This window comes from Globicephala melas, chromosome 5 (genome assembly GCF_963455315.2).
Source record: "Globicephala melas chromosome 5, mGloMel1.2, whole genome shotgun sequence".
Taxonomy (NCBI): domain Eukaryota; kingdom Metazoa; phylum Chordata; class Mammalia; order Artiodactyla; family Delphinidae; genus Globicephala; species Globicephala melas.
In genome coordinates, this window is record NC_083318.1 from 65,992,201 (window position 1) to 66,012,043 (window position 19,843).

Genomic DNA, 19,843 nt, shown 5'->3' on the forward strand with positions numbered 1-19,843 from the left:
AACGATATTTTTCTCTTTCTGACTTAACTTCACTCTGTATGACAGTCTCTAGGTCCATGGAGTATAAAAACATAACTAACTATATACTGAGTTTTTAAAAATCAGGTTTTAGTAACGTTTATCAGGGAGGACTGTCTTTTTGCAGTACAAATATGTTAATGTTTCTGAAAGTTTCAGCCATAGCAGTATTATGACAGAGAAGTGCTAATATCATGTATGAAACTGCCTAATTCACTGCTGTACTCACAGTATGCTTACTTCTAAAACATTGTCATTTTTTATGCATCATCCTTTCATCTTTGGCAATCTTATAAAATGGTGATAGCACCACCTGCCTCAAAAGGTTGGGAGGATCAAAGTGATTGTGCTTAGTGTGGTGCCTGCCAGCTAGTAGCTGTCTAATAAATTAAGGCTGTTGTGGTGGTAATGATATTTAAATTATTGTGGTTTAGAAATACGGGATTCATTATATCATAATGATTAATTGGGGTCTTGATAATGACTGGTTTAATATAGAACTTTTCCTTATTGACAGCCCTTAGCATTAAAGTGTTGTGCCTATTTATCTTTTGAGATGCCATCTTTAAAGTTTGGAGGCATGAAGTTTCTTCCTTGCTGATATGAATGCTTTTCTTTCAGCAACACTTCTTGTTGCTGTAAATGAGCTTCGTAGGAGTGCTCGGGCCAAAGGAATGTCACTTTACAAGTATGGTATGTATTTTAGAAACCTAGGTGTATTATTTCATCTTCTTTGTTTCCTTAAAATTGCCTAGTGCTATTATTGCTTTGTTCCATATAGATGTGTACAAAATATATCTCAGTGTCTTCCCTATGTGGCTCTTACTTATATATCAGCTCTTTTAAAAAGAGAAATGTAGTGTAATTTGAACAGCAGTACTTTATATTTGGATTTAACTTATGTGAACTATAGTATTTCTGTGTATGCTTATATAACTTGAGAAAGTAATTTGACTTTAAATATCTGTTATTGTTAACATTTAAACCAAGAAATTATATTTATATTGAACAGGTTTTAAAAATCAGGATCTCATACATTTTTTAATCTTAATTTTTTTTTTTTTTTTGGCTGCACTGCACGGCTTGAGGCATCTCAGTTCCCTGACCAGGGATTGAACCCTAGTCACAGCAGTGAAAGCCTGTAATCCTAACCACTAGGCCACTAGGGAACTCCTTCTTAATCTTAATTTAATTAAATTAATGGATACTTATTAAAATGTTATCTGATAGTATTAAATTAAGATTTCAAAAGTTTCTTTTCTTGTCTCTACCCCAATGATTAAGTAATGGAAAGTCGTGATCCTAGTACAAATGTTATATTATTGGAGGATACTGCAGCAGTGTTGGGAGTGACAATAGCAGCCACTTGTATGGGCCTTACTTCTATAACAGGTAAATATTTCTCAAATTACAGGTGCTTTATTTGTGCTACTAAAATAATTCTCTAATATGTGGGAATTTTCCTTTATATCATTGAATAATTTTAAGCCAATAGATTGTTAAATGTGAATTTCATACTAACCATTTGTTTGTATAAGACAAATAAGATGGTAAAAGTGTTCAGATTTTTGAATTAGAAATTTCTTAGTTAGAAATAAAGAAGGCTGCTAATAGAGCATTTCTGTAATGCTCGAAGCCTTTCTAGCTGTGACTTAATAAGCTACACAACTACACAGAGCTTTAAGTTCTTTACCTATAAAGATATTAATAATATTTGTCCTAGTGACCTTGCAGGTTTAAGATAATATATGAGAGAGAACTTTAATAAACTCTGAAGTTTAAAATAAATATACATTGTAGCTCTTGTCCGTTTGTCTTCTTCTACTATTAGTACCAATAATAACTGCTGTTGCTTTCCTGTTTCCTTGACTCTTTAGTTGCTTCCATCCTCATTTTGGTAGCTAGATAAATGTTTTGAAGGCCAGTACAGCACAGGCGGATAAGAAGACAAAAACCATTTTATTTTTATTTTCTAAAACAAAGGAACCATTTAGTATGAAAAGACTCAATTTCTGAGTTTGGAATTCTCTTGAAATGGTACTACCATTCTTACCTGTTTGTCCTAGCGTATTTTAAATAATTTTAGGTGATGAGCTTCCACAGTTTTGCAGTATTTCTTAAAATAGCCTGAAATATGAATAGGTCTTTCTCATTTTGAATGTATATTTTAAGAGTAAACCAGCATTCTCTGATGTTCACTGTGATCCAAAATATTTCTAATTGTTTTGATCGTTTTTCTGGTTGACCTTACCATTTTAGACATTTTTTTAGACCTAAATTATTACTTAGCAAAATTTTAGGCTTAAGGAAAGTGTGACTTGATAGGTAAGTTGACTTTTAATAGATTTTTTTTAACGTAGTATTATAAACCAGTCAAATCAAACTTATAAAAAGTTTTGTTTCAAGAAAGTTTCACATTAATTTTTATTTAATTATTTAAATTGTCATTTAAATTAAATAACATGCCAAGAAATAAATAAAATATTTTCCAGCTAATAATTCTGTGATTTCTGTAGGATTATTAATAGATGTATATTTTAAAATGAAAATAATTAATTAACTTTGGATTTCTAAAGAGCAATATTTGATTTTGAACTCTATAATTACAAACTTGCTAGTGGATTATGTTTTACAAATGGATATATTTTTACACTTTAGTAATACAAAATAAGTCATTCAGTTTTTAGTGTTATATTTTGACTAAATGTTAATAAAACTAATGTAAATTGTGATTTTTTTAGTAATACAAAAAATGCTCTATCAAGCATTAAGAGAGTTAAATTTAATATTGACATTTGATCTTTGGAATAAAAAGACTTTTCATTATAAAAGACTTGTGTGTAAAATTTATTATAAAGATTTAAAGTATAATATTTATTTATGTCTGTTATATAAATATTAACCTATGCATTCATAGATGATAAATCAACTCTTCTCATTGGTTCTGGAAGAGAATAAAGCCCTAATAACCTAAGGCAAACTTTAGAATCAGAATCATCTGGCAGGATTGGGAAGGCACATAATGCTAGACCCACACCCACCCCACCCCGAACCCCAGATTTCTGATGTAGAAGGTCTTGAGCGAGGCCTCAGAATTTGCATTACTACCGTGTTCTTGAGCGATGCTGACGCTGCTGGTCAAAGGACTGCACTTTGAGAACCACTGCTCTGAGGTAGCCATTAGAGGCAAGGAATTAACTTCCTTTTTTTTTTTTTTTTTTTTAAATCTAGAATGGTACTAGCTATGTATCATTCTTGGTTGAATGAGATAAGAGTACCTCATATAATTTTTTGTATGGCTTAGTTCTTTCACAGAATCTTGGTAAGAATAAGACACAAAAATGGTTATTTCTTTTAGCTTTTGATTTTACAATTATTTTGTTAACTTGAGATAGGAAAAGTGCTACTGATATATCAAAAAGAAATGGACTCTTCATTGTATTATTAGTATGTCTCTAATTTGAAAATGCTCTGAACCCTCACCCATGTGACCAGGTGCAAGAAACAGATCATAAGTAATTCAACTGCATAGAATAGTAAAACTATTAGGAGAAAGTCATTAAAGGAATTAGAAATGAATTTACAGTCCCTTGATTTACTAATTCTGGTTCTTTGCTCACTAAAGCTCATTGAAATAATAGAAAATGTTAATTTACTGACTTCTTTTGTGCTTTTATTTAGGCAATCCACTGTATGACAGCCTAGGTTCTTTGGGTGTGGGCACCTTATTAGGTGTGGTCTCAGCATTCCTCATCTACACTAACACAGAAGCACTCTTAGGGCGATCCATCCAGCCAGAACAAGTACAACGGCTTACTGAACTCCTGGAGAATGACCCATCAGTAAGGTCAGCTTATTCCAGTGTTGCTGTTAAGGTTTACAAAAACGTATTAAGAAATAGAAATGCTTGTTTTGTAAATACTTCAGAAGACGTTTTGAATTCCTAGTCTTTAGAACTTTTTTTTTTTTTTGCGGTACGTGGGCCTCTCACTGCTGTGGCCTCTCCCGTTGCAGAGCACAGGCTCCGGACGCTCAGGGTCAGCGGCCATGGCTCACGGGCCTAGCCGCTCCACAGCATGTGAGATCTTCCCAGACCAGGACACGAACCCGTGTTCCCTGCATCGGCAGGCGGCCTCTCAACCACTGCGCCACCAGGGAAGCCCTAGAACTTTTTAATCTTATTACTTTGCAGCATTGCAACCTTACAAGAAAGCAAGTGAAAGCGTGTAGGACACTCCCTAAGTTTCCTTTTAAATGTGTATATCTTTAATTTTTAGAATAAGGAACAGTTAGATGATGTAATGGGAACAGAAGTTTGCAAAGTATTTGCCTCTTTAATATGGAACCACTTATATGAAACCTTCATATTTGTATTTGCCTTATATTTGTATTATAATTCCAAATTAAATATATTAAACTTAAGATTTTTATTCATGGGGATATGATTACCAAGTTGAATATAATTTATACTTTTTTTGAAAATAGACTTCTTGTTTTAGATTATATTAAATGTTTTTTCCATATAATCTTTATCTTTAAATGATATACAAATAAAGAATTGAAGAGTTAGGAGGTAATCAGAAGAGATGCAAAGTTCTATTCTAATAGGACTTTTTATTGAACTTCAGCAGCAGTGTAGTTTCAGAATGAAGGGGAAGGAACAGTCCTTTAAAATCCTGCTTTTGGGGACTTCCCTGGCAGTCCAGCGGTTAAGACTTCACCCTGGTTGGGGAGCTAAGATCCCACGTGCCTCGCAGCCAAAAAACCAAAACATAAAACAGAGCAGTATTGTAACAAATTCGATGAAGACTTTAAAAATGGTCCACATCCAAAAAAATCCTGATTTTTCTACTACTTACCTACATATGCATATATAAACTTTAAAATAAGAATGTATTTTTCCTAATTAAAATCTTTAAGTTAAATCTTTTAAGAATGACCTCTAGGACTTCCCTGGTGGCACAGTGGTTAAGAATCCACCTGCCAATGCAGGGGACAGGGGTTCGAGCCCTGGTCCAGGAAGATCCCACATGCCGCAGAGCAGCTAAGCCCATGAGCCACAACTACTGAGCCCATGAGCCACAACTACTGAGCCCATGTGCCACAACTACTGAAGCCCATGCACCTAGAGCCCGTGCTCTGCAAAAAGAGAAGCCACCGCAATGGGAAGCACACGCACTGCAGTGACAAGTAGCCCGTGCTCACCACAACTAGAGAAAGTCCGTGTACAGCAAGGAAGACACAACACAGCCAAAAATAAATAAATAAATAAATAAATTAAAACAAAAACAAATGACCTCTATATCTTCAGTAGAACAAATGAGTATGTGAGTAGTAGATTTATATTCTAAGCTCTATATGTTTACTCTTAAGAAGTAATTACCTACTGGATCAAGATTTGAAATTGAGCATTCTTAGAATCAGTATTAGGCTTAGTAACTTAATGTGAGATACTCCATATTAATATCCTTCCCTTGTGATGTCTTTGTCTGATTTTGTTATCAAGGTAATACTGACCTTATAGAATGAATTGGGAAATGTTTCCTCCTCTTCTGTTTTTTTAGAAGAGTTTATAAAGAATTGTTATTATTTCTTCTTTAAATGTTTGGTAGAATTCAGCAGTGATGCCATCTGGACACGGGCTTTTCTGCATGGTTAGTTTTTTGATTACTTATTCTATCTCTTGTTATTAGTTTATTCAGATTATCTATTTCTTCTTGTGTCAGTTTCAGTAGTTTGTGTCTTTCTAGAAATTTGTCCATTACTTCTGAGTTATCTAATTTGTTGGTGTACAGCTGTTCCTAGTATTCCTTTTTATTCCTTTAGGTTTAGTACTAATGTCTCCTCTTTCATTTCTGATTCTGGTAATTTGAGTGTTCTTTCTTTTTTCTCTTGGTCAGTCCAGCTAAAGATTTTTCAATTTTCTTGGTCTTTTCAGAGAACTAGCTTTTGGTTTAATTGATTTTCTTTGTTTTTCTCTTCTCTGTTTCATGAGTTCCTCCTCTAATCTGTATTATTTCCTTCCTTCTGCTTGCTTTAGGTTTAGTTTGCTCTTTTTCCAGTGTCTTAAGATGGTAGGTTAAGTTTTTTATTTGATATCCATCTTCTTTTTTAATATAGGCTTTTACATTTATAAACATCCTTCTAAGCCCTGCTTTCACTGCATCCTATAAATTTTAGTATGTTGTGTCTTCATTTTCATTCACTTTAAAATATATTCTAATTTCACTTTAGATTTCTTCTTTGGCCATTGGTTAATTAGGGGTGTGTTGTTTAATTCCACATATTTGTGAGTTTCTCAAATGTCTTTGTTACTTCTTACTTCATTCCATTGTGGTTGCCAAACATTCTTTTAATTATTTCTGTCATTTTAAATTTACTGAGGTTTGTTTTATGGCCTAGCATATGATCTATCTTGGACAATGTTCCACGTGTACTTGAGAATAATGTATATTCTTCTGTTGAATGGAGCATTGTGTCTGTTAGATTTTATAGTGCTCACGTTTTCTAGTTCCCTGTTGATCTTCTTGCCTAGTTGTTCTATCCATTATTGAAAGTAGGATGTTAAAGTCTCCTGCTGTTATTGCTGAATTGCCTATTTCTCCTTTCATTTCTTTCAGTTTTTGCTTCATGTATTTTGGTACCCATTTGATAGGTATATGTGTGTTTATAATTTTGCATATATTGTTTATAATTAAAGTCTAAAGAAAGAACTGTAAATGGAAAGACTCACTGTGGCAAATTTGAAATTTTCTGGAATAGTGATGATCTGTAGATTAAATTGTTGGAAAAAATAAATGTTAGTATTCCAGGAAGTTCATACAGTTTTTTAATCAATGTATTAGTTATCTATATTGCTCTGTGACAAATTACCCCAAAACTTTGTGATTTAAAACAACATTTATTACCTCACAGCCTCTGTGGGTCAGGAATCTGGGCACGGTTTACCTAGGTCTCTACCTTAGGGTTTCTCATAGACTGCAGTCAAGGTGTTGGCTAGGACTATAGTCATCTCCTGGGGAAAGATCAGCTTCTAAGCTTTCTCATGTAGTTATCAACAGGATTTAGTTCCTTGCCATGTGGGACTGTCCAACATGGTAGCTTGCTTAATCAAAGTATGCAGATTGAGAAGACAATAGATATTGAGTATGAACACGATAAAAGTCACAGGTTCATCATCTAATCTTGGAAATGACATATCATCATTTTGCCGTGTTCTGTTGGTTAGGAGCAAATCGCTAAGTCTAGCCCACAGTTGAAGGAGGGAGGGTTGCACAAGGGCCTGAACACAGGAGGGGGTGGGGGGGGTCATTGGGAACCATGATAGAAGCTGCCTATCACAGTTTTCTGTCTGCAGTTAGTTATGTGTAAGAACATAGGGAAGAAGTATATCAGAACATTTTTATTAACTGCTAATTAAGCATTAGTCAAATCATGAGTATTTTAAATCTTTTGTTAAGACTGAGTTAGATATGCTTTTTTTAAATGAATAAATTATATAACCTCTTACCAATCTGGACAAGTTCTATTTCAGTCTGGGCATACATAACTTTATAAATATAAAATCATTAATTCTTATTTTCATCTATACTTCTTTATTCACATAGATAAAGAATTTTAGACTCAGTATTTAGTAACTTGCTTAAGATCTCTCAGAAATTAGAGTCAGATGTTTTAAGAGTACTTGGATTCTCACTTAGGCTTGTTTTCCCAGTAGGATGTCTCTATGTCCTCAGAATTCAGAGTGTTTATAATTTTCTTATGTATCCTCTAAAGAAAACATATTATAATGATTACTCTAGAAAGAAAGGAATTTCTCAGTAGTTTTCTGGAGAAAATTGATTCCTGAGGATTAGGGCAGGAGGTATGGAAAAGCAATTATGCTTGAGCATCTGCTTCCTTTTCTGGAAGGCAGAATGGTATAATGGAAAGACCACTAGGTTTGGGTATCTAAAGATCTGGGGGTGAGTCCTGGCTCTCCTGTTGCCTAGATGAGTTACCTTAGGCAGGTCACTTATGCCCCTCTGGGATTGTTTTATCTGTAAAGTAAAAATGCCATCTTAATCTACTTCATGAATGTCATTGATTAAATGCCTGCTGTGTAATTGGTAGCATATTAAACATTTTATATATGTTGGTTCATCATTCCCCACATCAGTCCCATTAGGTAGTTATTATCAACCTCATGCTAATGGAGTACTTCACAGAGTTGTATGAAGACTTTTAAAGAAGCTATTGAAAAAAGGAAAAAAGGACTATAAGATAAAATGACAACATTGTAGAAAAGCAATTTTTTTTTTGTTTTTTAGAAAAGCAATTTAGAGTTGATTTTTTTAATCCACAAACTATGTAATTCATATATATACAAATTACCATAAAATAGTATTTATTGTTTACACCTTCATATGGCATTATGCAAAAAGAGCTAAATGAACATTTGTTTGGAAAATGATAGGTGGTGCTTAATGGCGAACACTCTGAAAGCCATCTTAGTCCATTTTTCATCACTGGTAGTAAAAAACAAGAATTCTAGACTTTTTGCCATTAAAATATATGTCTGTGTATATAAATTTGTATGTATTGTTTTTGGTTGCAGGGCAATTCATGACGTTAAAGCCACAGATCTAGGATTAGGGAAAGTAAGATTTAAGGCAGAAGTAGATTTCGATGGACGAGTTGTTACGAGATCATATTTGGAAAAACAAGATTTTGACCAAATGCTACAAGTAAGTTAAAGTATTTATTGATTTCTTCTTATATAGCCAAGGGTTATAAAAATTACTTCCTAAGTAAATAAAACTTTTTCTTTTATAAGTCTTAAAAGTCACTTCAGGTTTCAACTGATTCAGACAGTAGAAGAGGTAACTTATTATTAAAGTGCTTGTTGTGTGCCAGGTGTTTTATATATGTTACTTTATTTACTGTCAACAACCTGTGAGGTAAAGAAATAATATTTTCATTTTTATATATAGGCCAATTCAGGCACAGAAAGATTAAGTAACTTGCCTAAAATTGCAGAGCCATCATATGGGATCAGATGTGAATTCAGATCTCTCTGACTCCAGAATCCATGCTTTTTTTATTAAGAGTACTTTAAAAGAAAATTTATACAGGATAATATAATGAACAGAGCAGAAGCTACCGCTTGCCTTTGTCGAATATTAACATTTTACTGTACTGTACTTGCTTAAGATCTTAAAAAAAGAAAGAAATCATTACAAAAATATTACAGCCCTTGTTTCTCCTTATAGATCCCATTCTCTTTTCTCCATCCCCAGAACTCACAATTATCTTGAATTTAGTACCTGTCATTTCCATTCAGTTTTTTATACTTCTCAACATACTTTTCTTAGCGTAATATGTAACATTTTAGATGTTTAAAAATTGGTATAAATTGTATCATAATGGTTTCCTCTATAAGTTGCTAAACAGCATGTTTTTGAGATTCCTCCTCCATGTTAATATATATACCTCTAATTAATTTACTTGCTATTTAATAGTCCATATTAGTAAGATGTTTGCTTATCCAGTCCCTACTTCACGGACAATTATATTGTTTCAAGTATTAAACTATTGGAAACAGTGCCACAGTGGCATTCTTATAGATGTTTCCTTGTTTGCATGTGCAAGAATTTCTTTAGGGCATTACATAGCTAGATTTAAAGTATAGGTGGGCCATTGGATGAACATATCTTCAACTTCCTTAGATATCGGCAAATTGTTCTCCAAAGTGTGTCAATTTAACTCCCACCATCAATGTATCAAAGTTTCTATTGCTTCACATTTTCGCTAGATTGTATTGACAGAGTTTCGAAATTTTTATCATTATGATAGATATGAAATAGTATCCTGTTGATTTAATTTATATTTCCCTGGTAGTAGTGAGGTTAATAAACATAGAAATTTATTGACCACTGGGATTTCCTGTACTTGCTTTGTTCGCTTAATTTCTGTTATTCTGACAGATTTATAAATGTTTTATTTTTAATATACTAGTTACTAATCCTTCCTCAGTTGTGTATATGCATTTTCCTCTAAAAAAAAAACTTCCCCAGCACTATTTATTGATTGTCTATCCTTTTCCCACTGATTTTGCAGTGCTACGGTCTGTAGACCGTTGTACTCAATTTTTTCTCAAATTGAGTTTTGTTTTTGAAATACGTGGTCCATTGCCTATGGCTTGAAAGTTTTTCATTTTTTATTAAACTTAACGGTGTTGGTTATAATTTTTAAAAGAAATTATCAGTGTACCACTATGACTTTCTTAAGAATCTGTTTCATTTTTCTGCTATCATTTTCTTTATAGGAAATTCAAGAAGTGAAGACTCCTGAAGAACTAGAGACCTTTATGCTTAAACATGGAGAAAATATTATTGATACTTTAGGAGCTGAAGTAGATAGGCTTGAGAAGGAACTGAAAGTAAGATGTATTCATAATAATAATATAATACAGTGTCAGCTACTTTTTGAGTACTTATCTATGTCAGGCACTATGCTAATTGCATCAGTTATGTGCTTTTATTTTCTCAGTAACCCCATGATGTATCAGTAGTTATGGGCAAGAAAATGATTGGGTTAGAGAAGTTGGATAATGTATTCAGGGTAGTATAGGACTTGCGATTTGAACCTTTGCTGTTCAATTTCAAATTCCATACTTTTAACCACTATTCTATACTGCTTGCTTAGTTTCTAAAATAATCAGTTTTTTTCTTGTTTGTTTGTCTTTAAATAAGAAGCGTTTCTAACATTTCTAGAGAAAGGTAAAAGGGAAACTTTAGACTCTGTTCTAAAGTTAAAAAAGAGTGTGACCTTAAACATATACATACATACTGCTTTAGCCCGTCTGACATTATTTTATATTTTCTGTTTGTTTCTGTTCAGTTGGAGATCATTACAACCTGTTGGTTTTTTACTGAAATATTACCTAACCAGACTGCCTTTAAAAAAGTGTCAGTGCTCTCAAATTGTCATTTATTGACATTTGAATTCTAATTGTTTGCAATGAAGAAAACTTGTAAATGATCTTTAACGTTTATAACTTGTTGAAGGCAATGTATTTTCTTTAGCTGATGTTGATTTTTGTTTAATTTTGTTAAAAATTGAAGAGAAACAAAGACAAAAATTGAAGGGAAACATTTCTATCACTATTTTACTATCTTTTAGAATCTAGATATGTGATCAGATTAATAGAAGCACTTCAAAAGAGATGATTTTGTTAATGTTAATATTATAGTTCATGAGCTTATCAGGCATGATTTTCAGAATTTCTAGATGAACAATTCTCGATATTTTGATATTAGGATTCTTAAAAATTATTGAGGACTCAAAGAGTTTTTTTTAGTTATATTTATTTATATTTACCAAATTATTAATTAAAATTGAGAAATTTAAAAATATTTATTCATTTAGAAAACATAATAAACGTATTTCATGTTAATATAAATAACAGTTTGAAGGAAAGTAACTATAGTTTCCAAAATGAAATAAATAGAAGAGTGGTATTTTACATTTTTACAAAAATCTAAGACAGCTAGATTCCCATTTGTGCTTCTGCATTCAGTCTATTACCATACGTTATTTTGGTTGAAGAATATGAAGAAAAAGGAGGAGCCTTTTTAAGTATTCTTATAGTCTTTCCAGATACTTGGTATTCTCTTTTAATATTACACCAAAACCTGACAACCGGTAACCTCTTAAAGCATAGTTGTGCTGTGAAATCTGAAACCATATCGATGAACTTTTCATATACTGTTTGTGAAGTTAGGGGGCACAGTCCAGAAGACCACCTTCATTTCTAACACCAGTTGCAAAGTTCAGGTGGTTCCTAAGACCACCCTCAGGTTTGATAATTCACTAGGAGGACTCACAGAACTCACTGAATGGTTTATTATAATGAAAGGATACAGATTAAAACTAGCCAAAGGAAGAGATGCATAGGGCAGAGTTCCAAACCTGGAGTTTCACTTGTCCTCTCCCCATGGAGTCATGGACGGTGTTATTTTCCTGACTGTGGTGTGTGACAGTTTGCATGGAGTATTGCCAACCACAGAAGCTCAACCGAGCCTTGGTGTCCAGAAATGTTCTTGGGGCTCTGTAGTTGACTGCTTGAGTGGATGACCTTTCATCTCCAGCCCCTCTCAGGAAGAGCCGACAGCTTTAGTTTCCACCTGCTTCTGGAGGTAGAGCAGATACTGTGTGGACAAAGGTAAACAAAGACATAATTATCAGGCAGAATATTCCAAGGACCTAGAGATTACCTCCCAATAGCCAAGAGCAAAGGCCAGACCTCGCTTTGAGTATGATTAGCAGTCTCCTATACACTATAGGAGACTGCTAATTATATTAAAATCTCTTGGTCTGTCTTTATACTCTGATTGAATCTTTTTTTTTTAACATCTTTATTGTCTGATTGAATCTTTTTAACCCATGCTTGATTCTTTAACATTATGAATTGGTCATTTGGAAAATACTGGCTCACTGAATTTATGCACATCATGCAAATGTTGATACATTTCTAAGTAGTGGGAAGCTGTCAGGCTCATGGTGGTGGATGTGAGTTTTTCAACATTCTAATTTTGACTTGAAAGCTTGCATTTTATTATTAGCAACAAATACTGTTGTTTTCCTTGAAGTAGTAGACTCATTTTGTTTATTTCTTAAGAAGATGCCTGCCAAATACCCAAATTTGAATAACCATAGTTTGTTAGTTATTCTTTCAAGTAAAAAGGGTGTTGAGATAAAAACCGTCTGATTGAGCTCATTCAAGCAATCACAGGGATGCTTTTCCTTGTGACAACATCAGACTTCAGCGTGAAGCACAGCTTCCCATTTTGTCACCGAATATTTTTTTAAAGTGTATTCAGGAGTTGAAGTTTAATAAATCAATACTTTTTACTACTTCATGAAGGACATTTTAAAGTCAAACTGGCTTTTTAAAAAAAAAAAAAAAACTGGGTGGCAATAAAGGAACACAATGACTACCAGTATGATTTGGTGCAAGTTGCCTTGAGTTGTGTGAAGGTGCCAGCAGTTTTATCCATGCCATCAGAGGAAATGTCAGCATAGTAAAAAAAGGCAAAAAATATCTTACTGTAATTATGAGAATAGTTTTGACCTCGGAGTCCCCCCTGAAAATGTCTCAGTAACCCAGTAATCCTTGAACCATGCTTTGAATACCATTGTTCTCAATAAAATGTGAGATGATTATTTTTTTGCAAGGTGATTGGAGAATGAATAAATGTTGCATTTCCATTCTATCTGTTTTTATTTCCCTGGCAAGGAAAATAATGGACTTTTAAAACTAACTATTTTGGCTTTACTCTTTAATAGAAATAGTGTCAGAAGCCGATTTAAGAATAGTTAACAAGTTAGCCATTCTTAATTGTATTTACTCTTATCACAATCAGATATGCTTATTATTATTTTTTAAGCTAATTTTGTGCTTTAACTAGAAGCTATTAAATCATTAATAGACTGAATTATCTCGTGTTTTTGAATTATATAAGTCTTTCAAACCAAGAAGCCACATTTTGCCTACACTTTCAGGTGGAAACATCCCTAAGGTGGTAATAAGGTAAATTAATCTCAAGTGAAAAGAAAGTTCTTCATAGTTAAGGTACCAGACTGAGAGAGTGCATGAAAATAAGCTGATTTTCTTTTGAAAACAAAAACTTTGTACATTGGTATTTTCGCTCCTTTTTAGTATCTAAGCATAGTTGCCTTCTAAGTTTAAATTTTAATAATTATTGAATTACTTTGGAAGGTCACACTCAGTGATAAAATTCTGCAGGATTATAGCCATCTCTTTGAGTAAATGCCATTGATCTAAGTATTAGAACAGGCGATATTTTTGGCTTGAAGTCTGTAACTTATAGTGCTATGTTACAAATAATAGAGGCTAATTTATAAAGTCCCATATTATAATGTGAAATACATCTTGTTCTTATTTTGAAATTGTTTGAATTGTTAATGTAGATTTTTGTTGTTGTTCTACCTCTATATTCAATCAGTAGATAGACTCTTGTCCTATATCTCCATGAAGTTTTTTTGTTTGGGGGGAAATAATTCTATCGGAAATTAATTCAGTGGGAAGATGCCATAGCAAATTTCTAATAAATTCCAGTTAAATGCTCTGCCCTTTACTATGTCTTTTGAATCTCTAATTACATCCTCCTGTAGTATTTTCTTTACTTGAGTCTACAACATTGTAAAATAAATTATGTAATTTGGTTTTTATCTCTGTATAATATGAGTGTTGGAAAAAAATCTGTGATGTGTAAAATATTCCAATTCGCATTGAACAGTGCCTGGGACATAATAGACCAATAAGTATTTGGTGAAAAAATGAATGAAAATTATAAGTTGGACACCAATTACTGATTTTCAGTTCTATTTAACAGTTATATATTCATGAATATATGAATATATTAATTTCTACTATGCACATGATATCTTGTTTACACACTAAACGTTAAATTTTAAGGATATTAATCCTATTTCTTTTCTCATTCATTCAGCAAACACATTGTGTGTGTCTGCTTTGTAATGGACACATACATTTTAGGAATTTGGTTAATTTTCTCTCTGAAAACTTGATTTTAAAAAGCAGAGTAAATTAACTTTTTAGTTTCTTTTTCTTAAGATCAGATTTTTTATTAGTACACATTTGTTATATAGTGCTTTTTAGATTGAATAATTTTAAACTTTCCATGAACAGCTAAAATTTTTCAAGTCATATTGGGATGAGTAAGTGTTGATTGGAATGGGAAAACAAAATTCAATTTCATTTCTGTTTGAGGAAGTCTTTTTTATTCCATATTGAATTTAAGAAATTCTAGACAGAGGGAATAGTTTAAGATAAAGAAAACACTGAGAACAAAAGTGTCATCTGCCACCCCCTTGTGGGGTCCCTGGTCACTCTTACCTTAGGACCCAAGAGGAAAGCACCCCTAGGTACAGTTGACCAGCACTAGTTGTAAGAAAAATCCCAGTGCACACTAAACAGAATGAGTGCTGTAGCTGGAGCTACACTCCAGTATTATACCAGGTTTTTGTCTTTATAATTAAATTTGTTTAATATGAATAGTATGCAAATGTTCCTGGGATATTATTTTTTAAGCTAGGAGTTATTAATCCTGACTGATTATTAGAATCCCTTAGAAGAGCTTTTTTCCCCTTGTTGATTTATTTATACGGTTTTTATCAAATAATACACACAGTTTACAAAATCAGAACTGAAAAGCTTATACAAAAGTGTCACCTGCCTCGCCTTCCTCAATCGTTAGTTCTACATTTTAGAACCATTTTTAATAGTTTTAGTATTTTATATTTACTGCCGTATTTCTACGTAAGATTCTGACATTGCTCCTCCTAACTTAAACGTTTCCTCTTAGGTAGGTATAGGTTTAGTTATTTTATAAGTCTCTTCTGTCCTGCAGTCTCACAATATCATTATATTCACTTTATTAAACTTTTAATTCCCCCCCACACATTGTGTTAGATGTCCTTCCTTTATGTATCCATAGAGGAAAAATCCCCTCAAATCTTTACTTTGCTCTGTAGTAGGAGACTATTACAATCGCCTGCTTACTTACCCGTATTTCCTCACTAGAGATAAGTTCATTCAAGGCAAGTGCTGTTTATTTCCCATTCATTGTTGTATACTTGAGTGCTTGGTACAGTGTAGGCATATAATAAAGATATTTTTAGGGGCTTCCCTGGTGGTCCATTGGCTAAGACTCTGCGCTCCCAATGCAGGGGGCCCAGGTTCGATCCCTGGTCAGGGAACTAGATCCCACATGTTGCAACTAAAGATCCCACACGTGGCAACAAAGATCCCACGTGCTGCAACTAAGACCTGGAGCAGCCAAATAAATATTTTTTTAAAAAGATGTTTTTCATTGTTAATGAAATTCCTTAAGGTTTTTCACAGTCTGGCTTCTGCCTGTCTTTCCAACCTCATTGCTTTTTGCAGCTGCTGTTCTAACTATACCATACTGCTAGTGCATACTTTCCAGGCTCTCTTGACTTTACTCATGCTATTTCTTTCATCTAGTCCCTTTTCATCATCTATCTGGAAAATTCACCGTATTCAAACCTTGTTTAGATACTATATCCTCTGTGAGTTCTTTCTGGATCTCATGAGCAAAAGTAATCTCATGTTTTTGTTTCCAGAGTTATTATTTAGTACATTAAAATAGTTAGGAGCCTTGGGGTCTGGAGTCAGGCCTGGAATCTATCCTGGCTCCATCACTTACTAGCTGTGTGACTTTGGACAGGTTAATTTCTTTAACCTTCATTTTTCCTATATGTAAAATGGAAATAATTGGGTTATTATGAGGATTTTAAAACACACACTTCCCGTGAACCCCCTTACTTATTATTAGCATAGTACTTGACACAAGAGTAACCGCTCAATATATGTTAACTGGTTATTATTATTAGCTATAATGCTTTTTTTTTTGGCTGTGCCAGGTCTTAGTTGTGGCAGGCAGCCTCCTTAGTTACGGCTCATGGGTTCCTTAGTTGTGGCATGCAAACTCTTAGTTGTGTTGCAGCATGCATGTGGGATCTAGTTCCCTGACCAGGGATCAAACCCAGGCCCCCTGCGGTGGGAGCGTGGAGTCTTAACTACTGGACCATCAGGGAAGTCCCTATTAGCTATAATGCTTTTGCTCGTAGAGGTTATTCATACACTTTTCTCTCTGGCTAAACTGAGTCCCTCAGGGTAAGGAGCAGAGTCTTATTTAATAATCATAGCTCTACTTTCTAGCACAGTGCTAGATCAAGACTATACGGATTGTTACTAGAACATATAAGTTAATATCAGTTTAGTCTTTCAATTATTATTATTGCTTTGCAGTGATTTTCACCACAAATGAGCATATTTCCAGTGCTTTGCAGTGCTTGGCACATACTAGATTCTTAATCCATTATTGTATTAATGAACATATGGACAAAACTCAGGGAGGCTGGACTACTTACTATATATTTTATAGTGTATAACTGGCCTGTTCATCTATTGATCTTATGTTTTTCCCTCTGTAAATATTTCTCTTGCTAGTATGCTACAATGAAATAGTTTGACCAAATGTTTTCATTGGCTTTAGTGACCAAAAGGAATAAAAGGAAACAGAAAATTGTCTTTTGCTATTAATAACGTAGTGGTGATTTTTTTCCTTCCAGAAACGAAATCCTGAAGTTCGACATGTAGATCTGGAGATATTATAGACTTGATGGAATGAATCACCTTGGAGGGAGTCTTGGAAACAAGTTTGCCAAGACTGCTTTCCCACACTGAAGGAGTCAATGCCATTCAGAAGCCGTTTTTTTTTTTTTTTTAAGATGGAGGAAATATTTATGTAAAGAGCAATTCAACAGTCCACAGAACTAAAACAACTTCTTCTAAGAGACATATTACAAGTTGAATCAATTTGAAAATCGTGTTTTTATGTTTCAGCAGGAAACATTTTGGTTACTTAAATTGTTCATAATTTCTTATTTTAGCCTGTCATTGTGTATTGTACCTTATAATCATGTTTCCTTTCTTCACATTGGTAAAAAATAAGCAGCATCTGTAAGATTATGATTTTTAATTTTATTGCCAGTGAAGATTTCACTCCGTCAAAACCTGTCAATCTTGAACATTCTGGCTAAATCTTGGTTTGCGGTTTTTAAAACAGTCACTCCATTTCAAAGTCTGTCTTTCCTTATAGAATGTAGACATTATTTTAACGTACCTTGTGTTTTTTGCCCTGAGCACGAAGAGGAACACTTTCCAAACCTAGTTATCCATAAACGTTCATTCCAGAAAGGGCTTTGTTACTGAATGGAAGGAAGAGATTTCAGTACACTCTTTTTAGGTCATGCTACTTGCCATTTTGTAAAATTTCTTTTCTCTTCTTTGCTTTTTTTTTCCTTATTTAGTTTAAGTTTCCTAGTGATAGGAAATATAAAATAGCCCTAGATATTTCCATGGGCCAGTGTGATGACTGGTTTTTTGTTTTTGTTTTTTAACTGGCTTCAGTCCCATAATGTGTATTTACTAGGAGATAATGCATTTATAAGCATTTTAACATGTAAAGTGGACTAGAAATATTTATAATTTCACAGAAAAGACAGCATTTTATTTTTAATTTATTTTAAAAGAGGCACTACTTGTGTAAATCTGAACTGTGGGATAGTTCTTTCTTTGAGAGAGAGAGAAGTAAACCTCTTATGCAGAAACTTGTGGCCATGACTTTTGTATAATATCATAAGACAGTAGTGTGTCTGTAACATGAGTTTCTTGCAGTTACAAATGGGCATTTAGCATACTGTATGATTATAATATTATGTGATAAGTAGCTTTCTAATGATCATAAGGTATCAAGATGAAAAAACATGCAATTCAGTAATTGAAAATTTAGTGCAAAACTACAGCTGTGTCTCCATTCATCAAAAGAATTCATATGCACTTTAAATTGTTCAGGTACCAGTGAGCATTGTCCATGCAAGAGTGGTAGCTGGGTGAATAATCTCTTTGCTGGGTAAGTGAGTGCTTAAGAACCTAGGTCAGTGTCTAAAAACTTACTTAGATTGAAGTTTATGAGTTATAGCAAGTTATAATGCTGGAAACAAAAAATAAACATTTGATTAAAGGGTTTGTAATAGTAATTTTTTGATTCAGAACTGTTATTTACTGGAAAATTGTGAAAATTTACATTGGTGTACACTTTTTACCACTAATCATTTTGTGTGCTGTACATTTTAAGTGAAATAACATTCCAATTTTATTTTTTAAGATATGAAATTGTTTTATACATATATATGTACATACACGCACACAATTTGGGTTTTTTTTTGTTTTTTTTGTTTTTTTTTTTTTGCGATACGCGGGCCTCTCACTGTTGTGGCCTCTCCCGTAGCGGAACACAGGCTCCGGACGCTCAGGTTCCGCGGCCATGGCTCATGGGCCCAGCCACTCCGCGGCATGTGGGATCTTCCCGGACCGGGGCACGAACCTGTGTCCCCTGCATGGCAGGCGGATTGTCAACCACTGTGCCACCAGGGAAGCCCAATTTGTTATTATGGTTTCAAATTCTTCACTCCTACTTTTTAAAAAACTTTTTTACCCATTATAATTAACTCTACTTTCTGTGTCTTCCTCCTTCCCCTTTCCCACCTGCCATTTTGTTTATTCCATGTCAGTGTGCCATGTGGGAAGGTACCAAATTATATCCAATTTCCTCCTAGTAAAATTACTCTAAAAATTTTCACATAGACAAGAATATTAACTCATTTAAAAAAAAACCCAAAAGCTGATGTGCAGTAGTTTTCCAAATGGTAGATTTTTTTAAAGGACTCCCTGAAAGAGGCCAATTCCTGATATTTCTTTGGGTTTTCTAACCTTATTTTGATTGAAGTCATACCTATTCTTAAATAAAAATTGAAGGCTTATGTTTCTGTCCTTTCACTGCAGTTCTGTTCTGCACTGATACCTTAAAGTTTGTTTAAGTGAAATTTGACATAAAGAAGTACAGCCTATCTAGGAATTTAATGTATGACATCACTGGTCCGTTTTTTTTTTTTCCCCTTCCTTTTAAACTAGAGTCAAGTTTGAATTTTGAAACCAGGGAATTTGGTCCCCTTTCTTTAAAAATAAGATAATATCTAGTTGTTCAGGTTTCTTATTTTTGTTTTTTTTCCGAATTAATACTTCTTACTTTGTCTTACCCTTATGCGTAGTGTTCGAATATTTAAGCATATAAATCTTAATATTTTTAAGGAAGATAGCTTCTGTAGTAGAATAATTGCAAAAGTAATGTTGGACAGAGAAGAGGTCAGT

General features: G+C 33.6%; 1 protein-coding gene across 1 annotated transcript in view; it reads left to right on the forward strand.

Annotated features, from left to right (window-relative positions):
* Positions 1-19,587, forward strand: part of SLC30A9 (solute carrier family 30 member 9) — a 72,321-nt gene extending 52,734 nt beyond the window's left edge. Inside the window, exons 13-18 of the mRNA XM_030881139.2 lie at positions 640-711; positions 1,303-1,410; positions 3,700-3,865; positions 8,615-8,744; positions 10,325-10,438; positions 17,203-19,587. Of these exons, the coding sequence (XP_030736999.1) occupies positions 640-711; positions 1,303-1,410; positions 3,700-3,865; positions 8,615-8,744; positions 10,325-10,438; positions 17,203-17,247 (635 nt within the window). The 3' untranslated portion in view covers positions 17,248-19,587. The remainder of the gene's footprint in view (positions 1-639; positions 712-1,302; positions 1,411-3,699; positions 3,866-8,614; positions 8,745-10,324; positions 10,439-17,202) is intronic.
* Positions 19,588-19,843: the final 256 nt, after the last annotated feature.